General features: G+C 37.5%; 1 protein-coding gene across 1 annotated transcript in view; it reads right to left on the bottom strand.

The window, feature by feature from the left end:
* Positions 1 to 20,223, bottom strand: part of ANKRD26 (ankyrin repeat domain containing 26) — a 144,496-nt gene that overhangs the window by 93,744 nt on the left and 30,529 nt on the right. Inside the window, exons 11-22 of the mRNA XM_082740860.1 lie at positions 19,650 to 19,773; positions 19,278 to 19,336; positions 17,089 to 17,182; positions 14,551 to 14,649; positions 13,903 to 13,931; positions 13,736 to 13,808; positions 10,819 to 10,847; positions 10,655 to 10,727; positions 7,792 to 7,820; positions 7,628 to 7,700; positions 4,757 to 4,785; positions 4,595 to 4,667 (exon numbers count right to left, since the gene is read on the bottom strand). Coding sequence (XP_082596986.1) covers positions 4,595 to 4,667; positions 4,757 to 4,785; positions 7,628 to 7,700; positions 7,792 to 7,820; positions 10,655 to 10,727; positions 10,819 to 10,847; positions 13,736 to 13,808; positions 13,903 to 13,931; positions 14,551 to 14,649; positions 17,089 to 17,182; positions 19,278 to 19,336; positions 19,650 to 19,773 — 784 coding nt within the window. The remainder of the gene's footprint in view (positions 1 to 4,594; positions 4,668 to 4,756; positions 4,786 to 7,627; positions 7,701 to 7,791; positions 7,821 to 10,654; positions 10,728 to 10,818; positions 10,848 to 13,735; positions 13,809 to 13,902; positions 13,932 to 14,550; positions 14,650 to 17,088; positions 17,183 to 19,277; positions 19,337 to 19,649; positions 19,774 to 20,223) is intronic.

The following is a 20,223-nucleotide window of genomic DNA, read 5'->3' as shown; positions in this document are numbered from 1 at the left end:
GGCTAGAAGGCGGAAAATGGGGGGAGTATACAAGCCCGTAGTAAGACAAAGGAGAGAGGCACGCAACAAGGTAAATATCTGTCTAAAATACAGGAATCAAAGAGGAAGACATCAAAAGCAGTTCAGAATTCCAGAGAAAAGGATAGATGGTAGAAAGGGTTGGAGAGCTTAGCAGAACTCAAAATTATGAAAGCTTTATATGTAATTTTAATATACCTGGACACAAACATATTTTCAACAATGGTTAACAGTCATATTTGCATTTGAGACAGATCACTCTAAATGCTGTGGGGAGGGATGAATTTGAGGGGCATTGTAATTAAAGAAGGGAGATGAATGAGAAGGCACTGATGCAAAATAAAGATGAAGCACACCTGAACTGACAGAATTATTCTAGAAATATTGATGATATAAAATTACCAGGGCTAGTATGGAATAAATCTATATTAAATGAATGAACACACAATCTTGGGTCCCAACTTTGCTCATTACTTTATAAAAGGCATCAAGTGGGAATTATTCTACATGAACTGTTTTAAGTATTTATTTTATAACTTTTCTGTTCCATATCTTCCTGTGTTACAGGAACCTGTGGGTGCTTTGTTTTAAAAGCCCTGCTTCTTGGATCCACCAAGCTCATGAGGAAGTAACAGGAACAAGTCACTTATATAGGTAAATAACTTTGAATTTATTGTCTGCATTCACTAGTCTAGGAGATAATTGAAAATCTTTTGAAAAATATACTGTTAATTCTACAAGTAAAGAAAGAACATAAAACTACAGGGGTGAAAAAAATACTCTACAATTTATTAGTACTGATCTGATCATATGACTGATAAAAGCCACTGAGTTAACTGGTACATAAAGTAGAGCACACATTAGATATGGTTAATCAACAGACTGAGTATATCAGGAAAATATTATTTTTAAATGATATAGTACTCCTTAAAACCAATATTTCACCTATTCATCAAAATTAATGAAGGGGGCACCTGGGTGCCTCAGTCAGTTAAGTGGCTGCTTTCAGCTCAGGTCATGATCCCAGAGTCCTGGGATGGAGTCCTGCATCGGGCTCCCAGGTCAGTGGGGAGTCTGCTTCTCCCTCTGCCCCTCCTCCCACTTTTTCTCTCAATCTCTCTCAAATAAATAAAATCATTAAGTAATAATAATAATAATAATAATAATAATAAAGGGGCATCTGGGTGGCTCAGTGAGTTAAGTGTCTGACTCTGGATGTCAGCTCAGGTCATGATCTCAGGGTCATGAGATTGAGCCCCACATCAGACCTCATGCTAAGAAAGAAGCCTGCTGCTTGGGGTTCTCTCCCTCCCTCTCCTTCTGCCTTCCCTCCCTCACTCCCCACTTTCTTGCTCTGTAAAAAGATAAAATAAAAATAATAAAACAAGGAGACAGACTCTGCATACATAGTTGAGAAGATGGTACTATATAGTAAATTCTCAATGACTCCCATTATTGCTGGGAAAGCCAACTCTAAAATAAAGTCATACAGAATATAGGAAATATTTTAATATTTGGTTTGGGAAGCTGCTTTTTCTAGTTACACTGAATATAATTTGACCAATACTTGTGAATTTAAAGCTATAAAAATAAAGCTAAGAAACTGTGTTTTCAATAAGCAATCTTTAGACCTCTACCTAGTATTCTCAGCTGGGCACAAACTTCTAAATATAATCCTGCTACCCACTCTCAAGTGAATGTTAAAAAATAGCCTAAAAGAAATTACTTTCTCCTAATTCTTTTTTTTTTAAGATTTTATTTATTTGTTTATTTGACAGACAGAGATCACAAGTAGGCTGAGAGGCAGGGAGAGAGAAAGGAAGCAGGCTCCCAGTTGAGAAGAGAGCCCGATGCGGGGCTCAATCCCAGGACTCTGAGATCATGACCTGAGCCGAAGGCAGAGGTTTTAATCCACTGAGCCACCCAGGCACCCAAATTTCTCCTAATTCTTATTCCTAAATTGCTTTGGTTAGAAGAAGAATGCAAATGTCCTGCTGAAAGAGACTGTTTGTAGGTTGCATAAAAGGAGTAAACACAAAGTAAATTTTGTCACAAAATTATTTTTGAAATATCAAAACTATGGTGAGGTCATGGAGAGGTTGAATTCTCTATGCTTCTTCATTACCTTCTTTGTGCTCTGTTTCCTGGTAGCTGTGATTCGCACACATGATGGAGTTTAGAATTTTCTAACATAAACACAACTCCAATATTATTAATCCTTTTTCTTTTATTTTAAATATTTTATTTATTGATTTCACAGAGAGAGAGAGAGAGAGATCACAAGTAGAGAGGCAGGCAGAGATCACAGAGATCACAAGACAGAGAGGCAGGCAGAGAGAGAGGGAAGAAGCAGGCTCCCTGCTGAGCAGAGAGCCCGATGTGGGGCTCGATCCCAGGACCCTGAGATCATGACTCCAGCCGAAGGCAGAGCCCTATCCCACTGAGCCACCTAGGAGCCCCTTATTAATCCTTTTTTTAATCTATTAAGGGTATCTGTTTAAACTCCGTGGATGCCGACCACATTTTGGTCACCGACTGTAATACAGACGGGCGTTTATCATCAACTTTCAAATCCCTGGATCTTTGACAAATTGCACTATTTTGGTTCAAACCAGTAGACTTCCAATTGGACAAATCTAAAAAGCAAAGTTGATTTATTAGAATGTAAATAATAATACAAACTTGACTAATTTGTATAAATTCTTTTGTCAGAGAAGCAGTCCCATGTTCTGCTCTTCTCCCAGACGTATTACTACTCATCATAGCTTATTGTATTTTACATGTCCTACACTTGCCATTCACACAGATGAATTTAGCTGCCTTTCATTTTTTGTATTCTCTAGTATTACATAGTTTCATTTACTCACCATGCTCTATTACATATTCAGTATTCCATAAGAGTTTTTGTTCAATAATGACTAAGATTTACCAGGTTATAAAATTGTGGGTAACAAAATTTATTTCTAACCATTTATTTTATGTTTAAAGATTTTATTTATTTATTTGACAGAGATCACAGGTAGGCAGAGAGGCAGACAGACAGAGAATGGGAAGCAGGCTCCCCGCTGAGCAGAGAGCCTGATGCAGGGCTCCATCCCAGGACCCTGGGATTATGACCTAAGCCGAAGGCAGAGGCTTTAACCCACTGAGCCACCCAGGTGCCCCTTTATTTTATGTTTAAATACATACTCTCTATTCCAAAGACATGCATTTAAAAAAAAAACTTTTAATGAATGGTACTTCTTAAACTACAATGAGACTGTCTTTCCTCAATACACCAATATCTTCAGAAATCTTTAAGTCTTAGACAAACTAAGTTTATATGAGAAAAGAAAGCCTTGGGGAATGTAATCATTTCCATGTAAAGACAGGCCAAGTCTCAGGCCACACTACATCCAAAAACTACAGTGCCATGAAACAGAAAATGAATATATAATAAAAATATTTTCCTTTTTTTAAAACAAGATTGTCTGACTTATACCTCTTAAGTGAAGGTAAAAAGCAAGAAATGCAGGAATGAAACCTTAATGCCCATTTCATCAAAAGGGCCCCGTTATCACTTTGAATCCATGAAGCCTGTACATGATTTAAAACAGTTCTCCCACGTCATCTGAGAATCCACAGAGTTCCAGGATCCATCCATTCACAGGATCCAAGAGGTCAAATCTATTTTCACAACAATGATAAATGATATTTGACATTTTCTCATTCCCTTCTTTAGTGTATGCTGAAGTTTTCTGAACATACGATACGTGATAGTATCACAACTTGCATGATTAATGGGTCATAGCTCTAATGGCTAACAAAGTATGATCGTATTTGCTTCTTTATAAATGTTTGTTTTAATTTCTACTATTGTAAATATCAACAGATAGAACACACTTAAACAGAAGTTCTTTGGAATTCCCAATAATTTTTTAAAAGTGTAAAAGGACCCTCAGGCCAATGAGTTTCAGAATTTCTGTTGTAAAGGATTATGTCTACCAAATATTAAGAAAGAACTACCAAAAAAAAAAAAAAAAAACCTACTTACTTCCCGCATTTCCAATAATCAAAGACACCACAGACACATACACACACACACACACACACACACACACACACACACACAAATCTGCTAATCAGAATATCTGTCTGGCTTAGATGATGAACATCGACACTAAGATGAAATAAACTTAAAACACAATTCACATTAGCAAATGAAGCTAGACTCTAAGTAAAGTTCAGAATTCGGATAAACATTGTAAACACCAGAAAAAGGTTAGAGTCTAATAATTAACTTCTGGGAGCCCTAGGAATTAAAGGGGTTCCAAACTGGGAACATTAGGAATTTAAAACATAAAAGTAGAAACTTGAGCTAAAGCTTACATTTTTAAAATCTCTTCATCTTACACTTGTAAATATCTTTTGTTCAAACATGGATATCAGCAACATCTACCTTATTAATATCAAATACTTCACTTAAAATTGCCAAAAATAAAAAGGAATTCAGAATAAAAAGACTGTGAGCATTTGAGCATTTCAAATATTTTTACTGTACTACTTTCCACAGTTAAATTTCTATTGTAAAATATACCTGATTCGGATGTTTCTTTTTCCTCCATTTCTCCTGGTTTATTAGGAAGAGAATGGTTTACTTCAACACCAGGCTGAATGGGTATTGAAAGAACACAATTAAGACAATGTACATTTCATACAATCTGTAGTTGAAAATTCAAAATAAAAGTATAAGTTTTACCTTCAAGTAAGAATATTTTCCTGGAGAATCTAAAAAGCAAAAGGGACATATATTTAATTATATGTAAATATGAGAGCCAACTGAACATTTCTGCAGTTGGTACTAAGCTGAATCCTTGTGCCTGGCTCTGATTACATTAGGTTTTGGTGTTCTGTTTCTGCAGACAGGAAGGTAGGTTGGGAAGAAAAGCAATTTCTAATGAGAGAATAATCATGACCCTGAGTGGACAAACGAGAAAGCCAATGGTACTATGCTACATCACATCCTTAAGGTAGTACAACAGAATCATTTATACCATTAGACGTTAAGTATTTACCATGTTCTTCAATTTCTTCCATAAGTTAGGCAGTACACACTTCTGATGACAGTTCTACTGAACACATAATTGAGTTATCATCAGAGAAAGCGTTATGAATTGATCAGCTTGGATATACACTTTTAGGATAATAGATACTGAAAGTACTCATTTTAATTCAGACCCATGTGGGCTACTGGTATGCCTACATTTGTTGTACCCTCTAGTTTAGCCATCTTAAAGTTTCTTGATCCGCTCACTCAAGAAGGTATATAAAACACATCTAAGAAATAATGTACAATAAGCTTTCACTGTGGAAATATGATTACCAAAACGGGAAAAAAAATCTATTTAAATGACACAGAACTCTTAGGTACTGAAAATCCTTTGTATTTCAGAATCAGTGTCACACTTACTGATAAGAACAATTTTAGCATGTAGGGAACCAACCCTATAATTTCTTTTATTTCGAAAACTACTATGATTTGGTAGATCTTGTCTCTTTTTATTTTTTAAAGATTTTATTTATTTATTTATTTGTCAGAGAGAGAGAAAGCCCAAAAACAGGCAGACAAAGGCACAGAAAGAAGCGGGCTCCCTGCTGAGCAAGGAGTCCCATGTGGGACATGATCCCAGGAACCTAGGATCATGACTTGAGCCAAAGGCAGCAGCATAACCAAGTCAGCCACACAGGCAACCCAAGATCATGTCAGACTTTAAACGGTTTTTGCAATCAGCAATAGTAGCAATAAATTACCTATCTTAAAAAAAAAAAAGCCATATCTTCCTAATCTCATTTAAATAATGAATACCAATGTAACACATAACTTTGATGTCCAGTAGACATGAGGAGGATGAATACGTGGCTATGGTTTACCTCATGTCTAGCACTCCATCTGCTTTCAGTATTCTCTGTGGAGCAGCTGTGATTTAATCTGTTCTAGTGCAAATGCCCTCAAGCCATGTCAAGTGAATTCCTGGAGTTTCCTCCTCAACTCCAAAATTTCCCAGCTAACGTGCCTTTCTTTCTTCCCTCGTTCCCATCACTATCCCTCTTCTTCATAAGTAATTTCTGAGGGCACCAGGATGGAGCAGCAGATTGGGCATCTGGCTGTTGATTTCAGCTCAGGTCATGATGGCATGGTCCTGAGATAGAGCCCCACATCAGGCTCCAACTCAGAAGGCAATCAACTTGAGGCAAATCTCTCCTTCTCCCTTTGCCCCTCTCCCTAATTACTCACTGTCTCTCTCATTCTCTCTCCTTAAAACAAATAAAGAAATCCTTTAAAAAAGAGTTATTTCTGGATCTATGATTTTGATTGTTCTGCTTTTACACCCCTTTTATTAGGGATTGTCTCCCCCACTTCTTTCCTCTTTATTTAGCACTGATATCTTACATCTATAACCTCTCTTTCTGCATCTCCACGCTCCCCTCTAGCTAAAAACATGCTCACAATAAAAAACAAAATAATGCTTTCCCTTCATCCTATGGTGTCTTGAAATATCCAGGGCCATTCCAGATGTCTCTATGTGGAAGTCTACACCCTTGCAACAGAGCACATGACCCAAGGACCTTTGACTTGCGCATCACCTGACAGGTCAGAATGCAGGATCCCAGACCTGCTGCTCACAATGTGCATTTTTAACAAGGTCACTGACGATTCACTAAAATGGGAGAAATTCTGGTCCATACTGAGTGCACTGCCACATTCCATTACCTTAACTTAACCCTCTAGAAGCAAGCCTCACGTTCATCACTATCAATTTTTCAAAACTGGAATTGTCTTTTTTTTTAATATTTTTTTTAATTTATTTATTTGAGAGAGAAACAGTGAGAAAGAGCATGAGTGAGCAGAAAGTCAGAGGAAGAAGCAGACTCCCCATGGAGCTGGGCGCCTGATGCAGGACTCGATCCCGGGACTCCGGGATCATGACCTGAGCCGAAGGCAGTCGTCCAACCAACTGAGCCACCCAGGCGTCCCTCAAAACTGGAATTGTCTTCAAAGTCATAAAATCTCTAATGGATTTTTATCACGGCTAAGGCTTCCTTGATTCCCCCCAAATTGACCCCGCTCTCTTCTTCCTTCCAATTCTCTTACTTTGCACTCAATGATACTATATGTAAAGTACCACCACCATATACATGCCATTAAGACACACATTCTTATAGCTGACTAGAACATAGCTCTATATAATCAACGACATCCTTAATGTCTTCCCAACAGTGGAAGAGAAGAAAGAAGGGGAAAATTTTGGTATCCTACTCCAACAGGTTTTGGTACCGGAAGCTCACCTGATACAACACTTCTGGCATTTAAATAGTCTGCTCTTTCTTTTAAAAGAATTGAGCTAAAGCATACATGTTTCAAAAGCTCTTTTTCGTAGGCTTGTAAATATCATTTGTTCAAACATGGATATCAGCAATAACATCTACCTTATATATGTCAGAACCTTCACTGAAGCTCGCCAAATAAATAAATAAATAAAATTTTAAAACTTCAGAATAAGAAGACTGTGAGCATTTCAAATTTTTACTGGACTTCTTTACACCATTAAATTTGTATTGTAAAATTTACCTGTCTGGCATGCTTGAATTTCCTCCATTTCTCCGGGTTGATTAGGAATAAAATCTTTCCCCTCTACAGCAGGCTGAATGGGTATTGAAACAATATGCTTAAGACATAATGAACACTTCATGCAATCTGTAGTTAAAACTTCAAAATAAAAATATAAGTTTTACCTTCAAGTGAAAACATTTTTCTGGAGAATCTAAAAAGCAAAAGGGTCATATAGTTAACTCCATGTAAATATAGAAGCCAACAAACATTCATGCACTTAGTACTAAGCTGAATCCTCATGCCTGGCTCAGATTACGAATAGGTTTTGGGGTTGTTTCTGCAGACAGGAAGGTGGGTTGGGCAGAAGAGCCATTTCTTTTTTTTTTTTTTTTTTTTTAAGATTTTATTTATTTATTTGCCAGAGAGAGAGGAGCAAGAGTGAGCACAGGCAGACAGAGTGGCAGACAGAGGCAGAGGGAGAAGCAGGCTCCCCACCAAGCAAGGAGCCCAATGTGGGACTCGATCCCAGGACGCTGGGATCATGACCTGAGCTGAAGGCAGCTGCTTAACCAACTGAGCCACCCAGGCATCCCAGAAGAGCAATTTCTAATGAGAGGAACAAATCGTGACCCTGAGCGGACAAACATGAAAGCAAATGGTAGAATGCTACACCACATCCTTAAGGCTGTACCGCAGAATCATTTATACCATTAGACTCTAAGTAGGTACGACTTTCTTCCATTTGTCCTGTGTTGTAGGAGTACACAGTGTTGATGATAGGTCAACTGAATGCATAATTGAGTTTTCATCAAACAAAGCCTTATGAGCTGATCAGCTTGGATATAAACTTGTAGGATCACAGCTACTAAAAGTACTCATCTTTGTCCATACCCAGGTGGATATGGACAAAATGGTATGCCTACATTCCCTGTATCCACTAGTTTAGCCACCTTAAAGTTTCTTAATCCACTTACCCAAGAAGGTGTATAAAACACATCTAAGAAATAATGTACAACAGTTTTAAATATGGAAATATGACTATGTATATGGAACAAAATCTAACTGCCACAGAAATCTTAGGTACTGAAAATCTTTTGTCACTGTCATACTTATTGATTATAACAATTTTAGCATTCAGGGAACCAACCCTGTAATTCTTTTGATTCCAAACATAGTTTGATTTGGTAGATCATGTCAGTCTTTCAAGAGTTTTTGGAAACAGCTATCGTATCCGAAAATTACCTATCTTAAAAAAAAAAAAAAAGCCATAGCTTTCGTATCTCATTTGAATAATGAATACCGATGTAACCTGTATCTTTGATGCCCAAAAGACCTGAGGATGAATACGTGGCTATGATCTACCCCAAGTCTAGCACTCCATCTGCTTTCTGTATTCTTTGTGGAGCTGCTCTGATTTAATCTGTTCTAGTGCAAATACCCTCAGGCCATCACAAGTGAATTCTCTTGAGTTTCCTTATCAACTCCAAAACTTCTCAGTTAGTGTGCCTTTCCCTTTCCCCTTGTTCCCGTCACTATCCCCCTTCTTCAAAGTAATTCCTGGGGGCACCTGGATGGAGCAACAGATTGGGTATCCGGCTCTTGATTTCGGCTCATGTGGCAATTTACGGTCCTCACAAAGAGGCACGCATGCAGCTCTGGGTCAGAAGTGAGTCTGCTTAAGGATTCTCTCTCTCTCTCCCATTGCCCCTCGCCCTGATCACTCACTGTGTCTCAGATTCCCTCTTCCTAAAACAAATAAAGAAAAATATACTTACAACAGAGTTATTTCTATGGTCTTGATTGTTCTGCTTTAACCCCTTTTATTAGAGATTATGTCCACCATTGCTTTCCTCTTTATTTAGCACTGATATCTTACATCTATAACCTCTCTTTCTGCGTCTCCACGCTCCCCTCTAGCTAAAAACATGCTCACAATAAAAAAATAATGTTTTCCCTTCATCCTATGGAGTCCTGAAGTATCCAGAGCCTTTCCAGGTGTCTCTATGTGGAAGTCTACACCCTTGCTACGGAGCACATGACCCAAGGACCTTTGACATTCGCATCACCTGACAGGTCAGAATGCAGAATCCCAGACCTGCTGCTCACAATGTGCATTTTTAACAAGGTCTCTGACGATTCACTAAAATGGGAGAAATTTTGGTCCATACTGAGTCCACTGCCACATTCCTTTATCTTAAGCATCGAAATGCAGGCCTCAGGTTCGTCACTATCAATTCTTCAAAACTGGAAATGTTTTAAAAGTCATAAACTTTCTTTTACTTTTTTTAAAAAAGATTTTATTTAATTATTTGTCAGAGAGAGAGAGCGTGCACAAGCAGGCAGAGTGGCAGGCAGAGGCAGAGAAAGAAGCAGGCTCCCTGCTGAGCATGGAGCCTGATATGGGACTCGATCCCAGGACCCTGGATCACGACCTGAGCAGAAGGGAGACGCTTAACCAACTGAGCCAGCCAGGCATTCCAAAAAGTCATAAACCTTCTAATGGCCTTTTTATCACCGCTAAAGCTTCCTTGAATTCCCTCTAACTCACCCTGCTCTCTTCTTCCTTCCCATCTCTTACTCGGCATTCAATGATACTATTTATGAAGTACCACCATTTTTATGCCATTAAGATACACACACTCATCACTGACGAGAACATAGCTCTGCATCATCAGCCATGGCAGTCCTGAATGTCTTCACAAACTGTGAGGAAAGCAGGAAGAGGGGGAAATTTTTGATACGCTACTCTGACAGGTTTTGGTACCTGAAGCTCACCTGATATCATTTTGGCATTTCAAATCGTCTGCTCTACCTTTTAAAAGAATTGAGCTAAAGCTTACGTTTTTTAAAAGCCCTTTATCTTAGGCTTGTAAATAACTTTTATTCAAACATGGACATAAGCAATAACACCTATGTTATTTATGTCAGAACCTTCACTTAACCCTGCTAAAAGAAAAAGAAAGACGTCAGAAAAAGAAGATTGTGAGCATTTCAAATATTTTACTGGACTTCTTTACACCATTAAATTTGTATTATAAAACTTACCTGACTTGGATGCTTCTTTTTCCTCCATTTCCCCAGGTTCATTAGGAACAAAATCTTTCCCCTCCACAGCAGGCTGAATGGGTATGGAAACAATATGATTAAGACATAATGAATAGTTCATGCAATCTGTAGTAAAAAATTCAAAATAAAAATGTAAGTTTTACCTTCAAGTAAGAACATTTTCCTGGAGAATCTAAAAAAGCAAACGAGACATATAGTTAATTATAGGTACATAGGAAAGCCAACTAAACATTCATGTAGTTAGTACTAAGCTGAATCCTCATGCCTGGCTCAGATTACATTAGGTTTTAGTGTTCTATTTCTGCGGACAGGAAAGTGGGTTGGGCAGAAAAGCCATTTCTACTGAGAGGAACAAATCGTGACCCTGAGTGGACAAACGTGAAAGCCAGTGGTACAATGCTACATCACATCCTTGAAGCAGTACGGCAGAATCATTTATACCATTAGACTCTAAGTATTTACCACCTTCTTCAATTTGTACTGTAATTTAGGCAGTCTAAAGTTGTGATGATAGGCAGTCTACAGTTGTGATGATAGTTCAACTGAATGCATAACTGAGTTTTAATCAAAGAAAATGTTATGAACTGATCAGTTTGGACATATGGTTGTAGGATAACAGTTACTAAAAGTACTCATTTTTGTCCATACCCACGTGAGCTACTGGTATGCCTACGTTTCCTGTATCCACTAGTTTAGCCACCTTAAAATTTCTTGACCTACTCATGCAGAAAGGTACGTAAAACACATAAAAGAAATAATGAACAATAAACTTTCAACATGGAAGTATGACTACCAAAATGGAAAAAAATATATTTAATGGCCACAGAATTCCTAAGAACTGAAATACAATTGTATTTCAGAATTAGTGTCATATGTATTGATAATAACAATATTAGCATTTAGGGAACCAACCCTATAATTTCTTGTGTTTCCAAACGTAGTTTGATTTGGTAGATCATGTCAGTCTTTCAAGGATTTTTGGAAAAAACTGTCATATCAAAAAATTACCTATCTTAAAAAAAGGGAGCCATAGCTTCTGTATCTCAGTTGAATAATGAATACCGATGTAACCTGTATCTTTGATGTCCAATAGATACGAGGAGGATGAACACGTGGCTATGATTGACCCCATGTCTAGCACTCCATCTGCTTTCAGTATTCTTTGTGGAGCAGCTGTGATTTAATCTGCTCTAGTGCAAATACCCGCACAACATCCAAAGTGAATTCTCTTGAGTTTCCTCCACAACTCCAAAATTTACCAGCTAAGGTGCCTTTCCCTTTTCCTTCATTCCCTTCACTACGCCCCTTCAAAAAGTAATTTCTGGGAGCACCCGGATGGAATAGTGGATTGAGTATCCGGCTCTTGATTTCGACTCAGGTCATGAGGGCAGGGTCCTCAGACTGAACCCAGCATCGAGCTCCAGGCTCAGAAGTGAGCCTGTTTGAGGAATCTCTCTCCCTCTGCCTTTGCCCCTCCCCCTGATCATTCTCTGTCTCTCTCATTCTGGCTCCCTAAAACAAATAAAGAAAATAAACCCTAATAAAAGACTTATTTGTGGGGAAAAAAAAAAGACCTATTTGTGGATCTATGGTTTTGATTGCTCTGCATTTACACCCTTTTTATTAGGGATTATCCCCACCACTTCTTTCCTCTTTATTTAGCACTAGTATCTTACATCTATAATCTCTCTTTCTGTATCTCCATGCTCCCCTCTAGCTAAAAACATGCTCACAAATAAAACAAAATAATGTTTTCCTTGATCCTATGGTGTCTTGAAGTATTCAGTGGCCTTTCCAGATGTCTCTATGTGGAAGTCTACACCCTTGCTACGGAGCACATGACCCAGGACCTTGACATTCGTATCACCTGACAGGTCAGAATGCAGGATCCCAGACCTGCTGCTCATAATGTGCATTTTTTTAAAAAAAATTTTTAAAGATTTTATTTCTTTCTTTGACAGAAAGAGATCATAAGTAGGCAGAGAGGCAAGCAGAAAGAGTGGGGGATGCAGGGTCCCTGCTGAGCAGAGAGCCAGATACAGGGTTCAATCCCAGGATCCTGAGATCATGAGTGGAGCCTAAGACAGAGGCTTAATGCATCATTGAGCCACACACAATGTGTCCCTCACAATGCCCATTTTTAAGAAGGTCTCCGATGATTCAGTAAAATTGGAGAAATTCTAGTTCATACTGTGTCTGCTAGCACATTCCTTTACATTAACTCTCTAGAAGTAAGCCTCACGTTCGTCACTATCAATGCTTCAAAACTGGAAAAGACTTAAAAGTCATAAACTTTCTAATGGACTTTAAATCACGGCTAAAGCTTCCTTGATTCCCCCGAACTGACCCTGCTCTGTTTTTCCTTCCAGTTCTCTTACTTTGCACTCAATGATACTACTTATGAGGTACCACCATTTTATTTTTTTTTAAAGATTTGATTTATTTATTTGACAGAGAGAGATCACAAGTAGGCAGAGAGGCAGGCAGAGAGAGAGAGAGAGGAGGAAGCAGGCTCCCTGCTGAGCAGAGAGCCCGATGCGGGACTCGATCCCAGGACCCTGAGATCATGACCTGAGGCGAAGGCAGCAGCTTAACCCACTGAGCCACCCAGGCGCCCCGAGGTACCACCATTTTATAAGCCATTAAGACACACACACTTACTGCTGACTAGGACATAGCTCTGAATAATCAACCACGTAAGTCCTTAATGTCTTCCCAACCGTGAGGAAAGCAGGAAGAGGGGGAAAATTCTGGTACACTACTCTGACAGGTTTTGGTAGTGGAAACTCACTTGATATTATTCCAGCATTTCAAATAGTCTGCTCCTCCTTTTAAAAGAATTCGGCTAAAGCTTACATTTTTCAAAAGCTCTTTTTCTTAGGCTTGTGAATATCTTTTGTTCTAACATGGATATCAGCAATAACATTGACCTTATTTATGTCCAATCCTTCACTTAAACTTGGCCAAAAATAATAATAATAATTCAGAAGAAGAAGACTGTGAGCATTTCAAATATTTAAATGTACTTCTTTCCATTGTTAGATTTCTATTTTAAAAAACCTGATTTGGATGTTTGTTTTTCCTCCATTTCTCCTCCTTTCTTAGGAACAGAATCTTTCTCCTCGACAGTAGGCTGAAAAGGTATTGAAACAATATGATTAGTACTTAGTAAAGTACATATCATACAATCTGTAGTTAAAAATTCTAAATAAAACTATAAGTTTTACCTTCAAGAAAGAATATTTTTCTGGAGAGTCTAAAATGCAAAAGGGACATATAGTTAATAATGTGTACATATGAAAGCCAACTAAATATTCATGCAGTTAGTACTAAGATGAATCTTCATGCCTGGCTGTGATTACATTAGGTTTTCATTTTCCGCTTCTAGAGATAGGAAGGTGGCTTAGGACAGTGACAAGACAGAAATATGAACCCATTATAAGTACTGAACAAAAATACAAAATATACGCTCAAAAGAACATGCAGTTAGTATTTCAAAAGTCAGATGATATTTCAAAGGAGCATAACTAATAGAGAAGACTGCACATATACCAATGTGAACATGCTGACTGATGGGGAGAAAAGCAACTTTTAATGAGAGGAATAAATCGTGACCCTGAGTGGACAAACATGAAAGCCAATGATAGAATGCAACACTACATCCTTAATGCAGTACAGCAGAATCCTTTTTACCATTATCCTACAAGATTTAATCATGTTCTTCCATTTGTCCTGTAATTTAGGCAGTCCACGTTTGTAATGATAGCTCAACTGAATGAATAATGGAGTTTTCATCAGAGAAACATTATGAATTGATTGGCTTGGATATATACTTGTAGGATAATGGTTAATAAAAGTACTCATTTTGTCCATACCCATGCGGGCTACTGGTAGGCCTACATTTCTTGTATCCTCTAGTTTAGCCATCTTAAAGTTTCTTGATCCACTCATGCAAGAAGGTATATAAAACACATCTAAGAAATAATGTACAATAAGCTTTCAATATGGAAATATGACTATCAAAATGGAAGATTTCTATTTAATTGCCTCAGAATACTTAGACACTAAAAATCTTTTGTATTTCAGAATCAGTATCATACTTACTGATACTAACAATTTTAGCATGTAGGGAACCAACCCTATGATTACTTTTGTTTCCAAAAGTAGTTTGATTTGGTAGATAATGTCAGTATTTAAATGGTTTTTGGAATCAGTGATAGTACCAATAAATTACCTATGTTAAAAAATAAATAAAAAGCTATAGCTTCCGTATCTCATTTAAATAATGAATAACAATCTAACATATATCTTTGATGTCCAGTAGACCTGAGGAGGATGAATACGTGGCTATGATTTACTTCATGTCTAGCACTCCATCTGCTTTCAGTATTCTTGGTGGTGCTGCTGTGATTTAATCTGTTTAGTGCAAAACCCCTGAGGCCATCTCAAGTGAATTCTCTTGAGTTTCCTCCTCAACTCCAAAACTTCTCAGCTAATGTGCCTTTCTTTTTTCCCTCCTTCCCGTCACTATCCCTCTTCTTCATAAGTAATTTCTGGGGGCGCCTGGCTGGAGCAGCGGATTGGCAATCTGGCTGTTGATTTTGGCTCACACCATGATGGCACAATCCTGGGATTGAGCCCCGCATTGGGCTCTGGGCTCAGAAGTGAGTCTGTTTGAGGCATCTCTCTCCCTCTCCCTTTGCCCGTCCCCCTAATCACTCACTGTCTCTCTCATTCTCTCTCCCTAAAATAAAGAAAGAAATCTTTAAAACAGAGTTATTTCTGGATCTATGGTCTTGATTGTTCTGCTTTTACTCCCCTTTTACTAGTGTTTATCTTCAACACTTCTTTCCTCTTTATTTAGCACTAGTATCTCACATCTATAATCTCTCTTTCTGCATCTCCTCGCTCCCCTCTAGCTAAAAACATGCTCACAAATAAAAACAAAATAATGCTTTTCCTTGATCCCGTGGTGTCCTGAACTATCCAGTGGTACTTCCAGATTTCTCTATAGAAATCCCTTGCTTCAGAGCACATGACACAGGGACCACAAACACTGGCATCACCTGAGAGGTCAGAATGCAGAATCTCAGACCTGCTGCTCACAATCTCCATTTTTAGCAATGTCTCCAATGATTTACTTAAGTTGGATAAATTCTAGTCCATACCGTGTCTGCTACCACATTCTTTTACCTTAACTTCACCTTCTAGAAGCAAGCCTCACGTTCGTCATTATCAATTCTTCGAAACTGGAAATGTCTTAAAAGTCGTAAGCTTTCTAATGGACTTTTTATCATGGCTAAAGTTTCCTTGATTTCCCCCGAACTGACCCTCCTCCCTTCTTCCTTCCAATACTCTTACTTTGCACTCAATGATACTATTTATGAAGTACCACCATTTTTATGCCATTAAGATACACACACTTATCGCTGACTAGAACATAGCTGTGCATCATCAACTAGGGCAGTCCTGAATGTCTTCCCAACCATGAGGAAAGCAGTAAGAGCAGGAAAATTTCGGTATCCTACTCTGACAGGTTTTGGTACTAGAAGCTCACCTGATATTATTCCTGCATTTCAAATAGTCTGCTCCTCATTTAAAAGAATTATTTTGGTGGAGTTATGGACATTGGGGAGGGTATGTGCTACAGGGAGTGCTGTGCAGTGTGCAAACCCGGAGATTCACAGACCTGTACCTCTGCAGCTAATAATATGTTAATAAAAAATATGTAGGGCGCCTGGGTGGCTCAGTGGGTTAAGCCGCTGCCTTCGGCTCAGGTCATGATCTCAGGGTCCTGGGATCGAGTCCCGCATTGGGCTCTCTGCTCAGCAGGGAGCCTGCTTCCCTTCCTCTCTCTCTGCCTGTCTCTCCGTCTACTTGTGATTTCTCTCTGTCAAATAAATAAATAAAATATTTAAAAAAAAAAAAAAAATATGTTAATAAAAAATAAAACATATGTTAATAAAAATGTTAATATGTTAATAAAAATGTTAATGAAAAATAAAAAATATTTTTATATGTTATATGTTATATGTTAATAAAAAATTTTAAAATTAAAAAAATAAAGAATTGTTTTTATTTTATCACCTTCCACTCTAAGAGCTGCTTATTATCCTTCATTTACTCCCTGAATCTTTGACTTTCTCATCAGTCACTCTTTTGATCCTTTCCACTTATTTCCTGATGTTCCTTTGGTCTTAGAGTATCTTGAAATGGAACCACTAATTTAGCTCCTCTGTGGCACCCTCAGTTTCACCTGTTACTGACACCTGATAAGACTTCAACTTATCTCCTTTTCAATCTTTCTCCTATCTATTCAATAGGTGATTTTCTTCAAGTATTTAAATGTATCAGTATTCCCATTTTACATCAATATTTTATCAAGTGACTTTCTAATAAAATACAATTCTTACCTTCTACTTGTTCATTTAATGGACTTGTCCCTTTCTGATCTGCATTTCCAGATAAATGATCAATATATTTCTCTGGAAGACTCTCAGAATTACTCTGTTAAAATGGACAACAACAAAAATGAGTTATATGAAGATTTCCTAATCCTTTTCTAAGAAAATATCTGAATTTCCTACTTCAATAGTAATCAGACTCACAAATACGAAAAACATGTACTAAAAACCGAAACATTTAAACACCTCATATGTGCTTTCTAAATTAAGTGTAATGTTTAACCTTCATTTGGCCACTGACTGTAAACTGAATATCAAATGCCAGAGTAAGTATTTTCTTGGATAGAACATTAACATATAGGTACATTTCAACAGTAACTAACAAAACACTTAACTCTCCTTTGCATTCCCCACAAAAATAAAAGGATATTAAAAATATGTATTTAAATAAATTCTTTAGTAAGTATATTTCCTACAAATTTAAACTGTTCCTAACAGCAGAACCTTTTTCCATGTTAAAATAGGACACTTGACATAAGAAACCTTGGAGTAGATCATGTTGAGTATAAAGAGTACAGTGTGGTAACTGCTGCTTCATTTGGATAAACAAAGGCTTGGAAACTTTATTGACAGGATAATGGTTAAATGCAATGGCAAAGTAGGAAGAAAAACTTTTCTTGAAATTATGTTTAAATAATAGCAAAAAGTTTTAGATATAGGTATGAAACTCTCCAAAAAGTATAATAAGCTTTCATAAGAACATTTAATAAGAACATTTATTTATTAATTACCTAAAAGGTACCAGGCACTATTTTAGTATGCCATTTTCTTTTCTACAAACAACAATAATACCAATAGTTATGACAATGGGGTGGATCTTCCTGCTTCCTGGTCATTCTAAGACATTAGAGTGAAATGATGAATAGGTGTGATCCACGGTTCTGTCTGTCTAGAATGTCTAGAAGGTCTCCAAGACTTTCACACAACTGGTCCTTCTCATCTTTCACTTGGCAGCTCTTGCCACACTCAGATCGTTTCTGACCAACAAAATTCCGCTGGCATTCTCATCCCAATCCTAACTGCAAACTCCCCCGCTGTTCCCTAACCTAACATTTCCATCTTCTTTATATGAACCACTAACAGTGACTTACAGTGCGTTGTTGTTTCCTCATTTTTCTGCTTCAACCACTACAGCCTAACCCCTCAACTTGTACAGCCTGGTACATGGCTGGTATTCAATAACAAAAATATTTAAGGTCAAAGCACTTAAAATAATCTCACTGAGGGGGCATCTATATGGCTCAGTCAGTTAAGCAACTGACTGTTGATTTCAGTTCAGTTCATGATCTCAGGGTTGGGAGATTAAGCCCCACATTGGGCTCCATGATGAGCACAAAGCCTACTTGGGAATCTTTCTGTCCCTGTTCTTCTGCCCCTCCCCACCCCTCTCACATGCTCTCTCTTTCTTTTTCTCTAAAAAATAACAACAACAAGCTCACTGAGAAGGTCTCAAGTACCAAGTCACTATACTAGGTATCAACCCTTGCACAATGCAAGGGTTAAGGGCATTAATAGCCGTGCAGTCCAAACTCCACATATAACTTTGGATTCCCCAAAAACTTTACTCATCTCCTATTGAACTTCCTACTTCAAAAGCAATTAGACTTAAAAATAGCAAAAGTGTATAATAAAAGCCATACATATACATATGCATATACATACATATAGATAAATAGATAGACAGACAGATAGATACACTTTCAAGTCCCAGGCATTATCTTTTCAAATTCCAACTTGTAAAACACTAAAATCCAAACTCTTTCTAGATCTCATTAGGAGTTTTGCACATCCATATACACCACAGAATCATATATCTGGCCATAAGCTGGCCGGCAGTAATTGTTTGGTTATTTAGATAACTTAATTTCAAAACACAAACTAATTCCTTATCACTTCTAAGCCTCTGTTTTCTGCAATAATACTACACAGCTTTCATTAGGTTAAGTTTGTAAATTAATAGAACTGTATTATGCTGATTATTATATTTAGCACATAAATATTTTATCAATTACAGGTAAAAAGTATAAGGAAATAGTTTGCATGGACAAATGCAGAGATGAGAGAGTAAAGTCTAAGCATCCCTTTTACGATTTAAAATCACTCCTTGCTTTTATTTTAAAATAATAATAAAATGGTACCTCAGAATCCCAAGGTGATTCTTCATTTTGTTCTGCAAATCCTAATGCTGACAGCATAACTATAAAATAGTCACAGATACACAGATATATAAAATATAGTCACACGTATTATGAATTTTAAACGTATATACAAGCCTATCCTCCCTTCATGAATACTTCAATAAAATAAAAGTAAAAGCAGTAAAGATTTTCAGAGGTTGAAGAATTTTCAGGAAGAAAAAGCTGGTATACTTAAAAAGAAAGACAGCAAAAAGAAAACAAAATATATCTTAATGAAATGGGGAACATAACTGGATCTACATACTGTGATATTTTTTTATACTAGCATTTAAGCCTAAAAAAAAAAAAATGCAGAGATGTTCACTAACTTACCATGTCTATCATTTTTATCTGCCCTGTCAGCAGAAGTCAAACAGTCATTAACTGTTTGCGCTTGTGGAACACTTTCAGTGATACCATCGTCCTTTGTTTCAATCGCTGGCCGCTCCTCTCCTTCCTATAAAAACAACACAAAACAAAAACCCGACTTCAGAAAACATCACATCAATTCACGTGCTCACCCACTCACTCAGAAAGACAAATGCGTCCGTCAAGTCATAGGCACTATCCTGGGAGAAGCTGGAAATATAAATAAAAGAGACTGCCATGTATACTAGTAGGGGTAGAGATGGACCAAAACAAGAACAGAAGAGTATCATTTACTAGTTCTACAGGTGAAGTGAATAAAGCACAGTGAAGGCACAAAGGGGAAAACAGTTGTATATGGGAAGCTCAGGAAATGCTGCAAAGGTAGGGCTGTATCTTGAGAGAGAGACTACACAAAGACAGTGTGAAGGGCATTCTAGAAAAGGTAAAATGAGCAAAAGGATGACGTATGGAATAACACAGTAAGTGACGATAGCTACAGAAGGTGGCAAAACTGGAACACAATTTTTGGAAGTGGGAT

Source organism: Mustela nivalis (genome assembly GCF_964662115.1).
Source record: "Mustela nivalis genome assembly, chromosome: 7".
In the NCBI taxonomy this organism is placed as follows: domain Eukaryota; kingdom Metazoa; phylum Chordata; class Mammalia; order Carnivora; family Mustelidae; genus Mustela; species Mustela nivalis.
The sequence above is the reverse complement of the archived record's forward strand: the minus strand, read 5'-3'. Positions and strand labels throughout refer to the sequence as shown.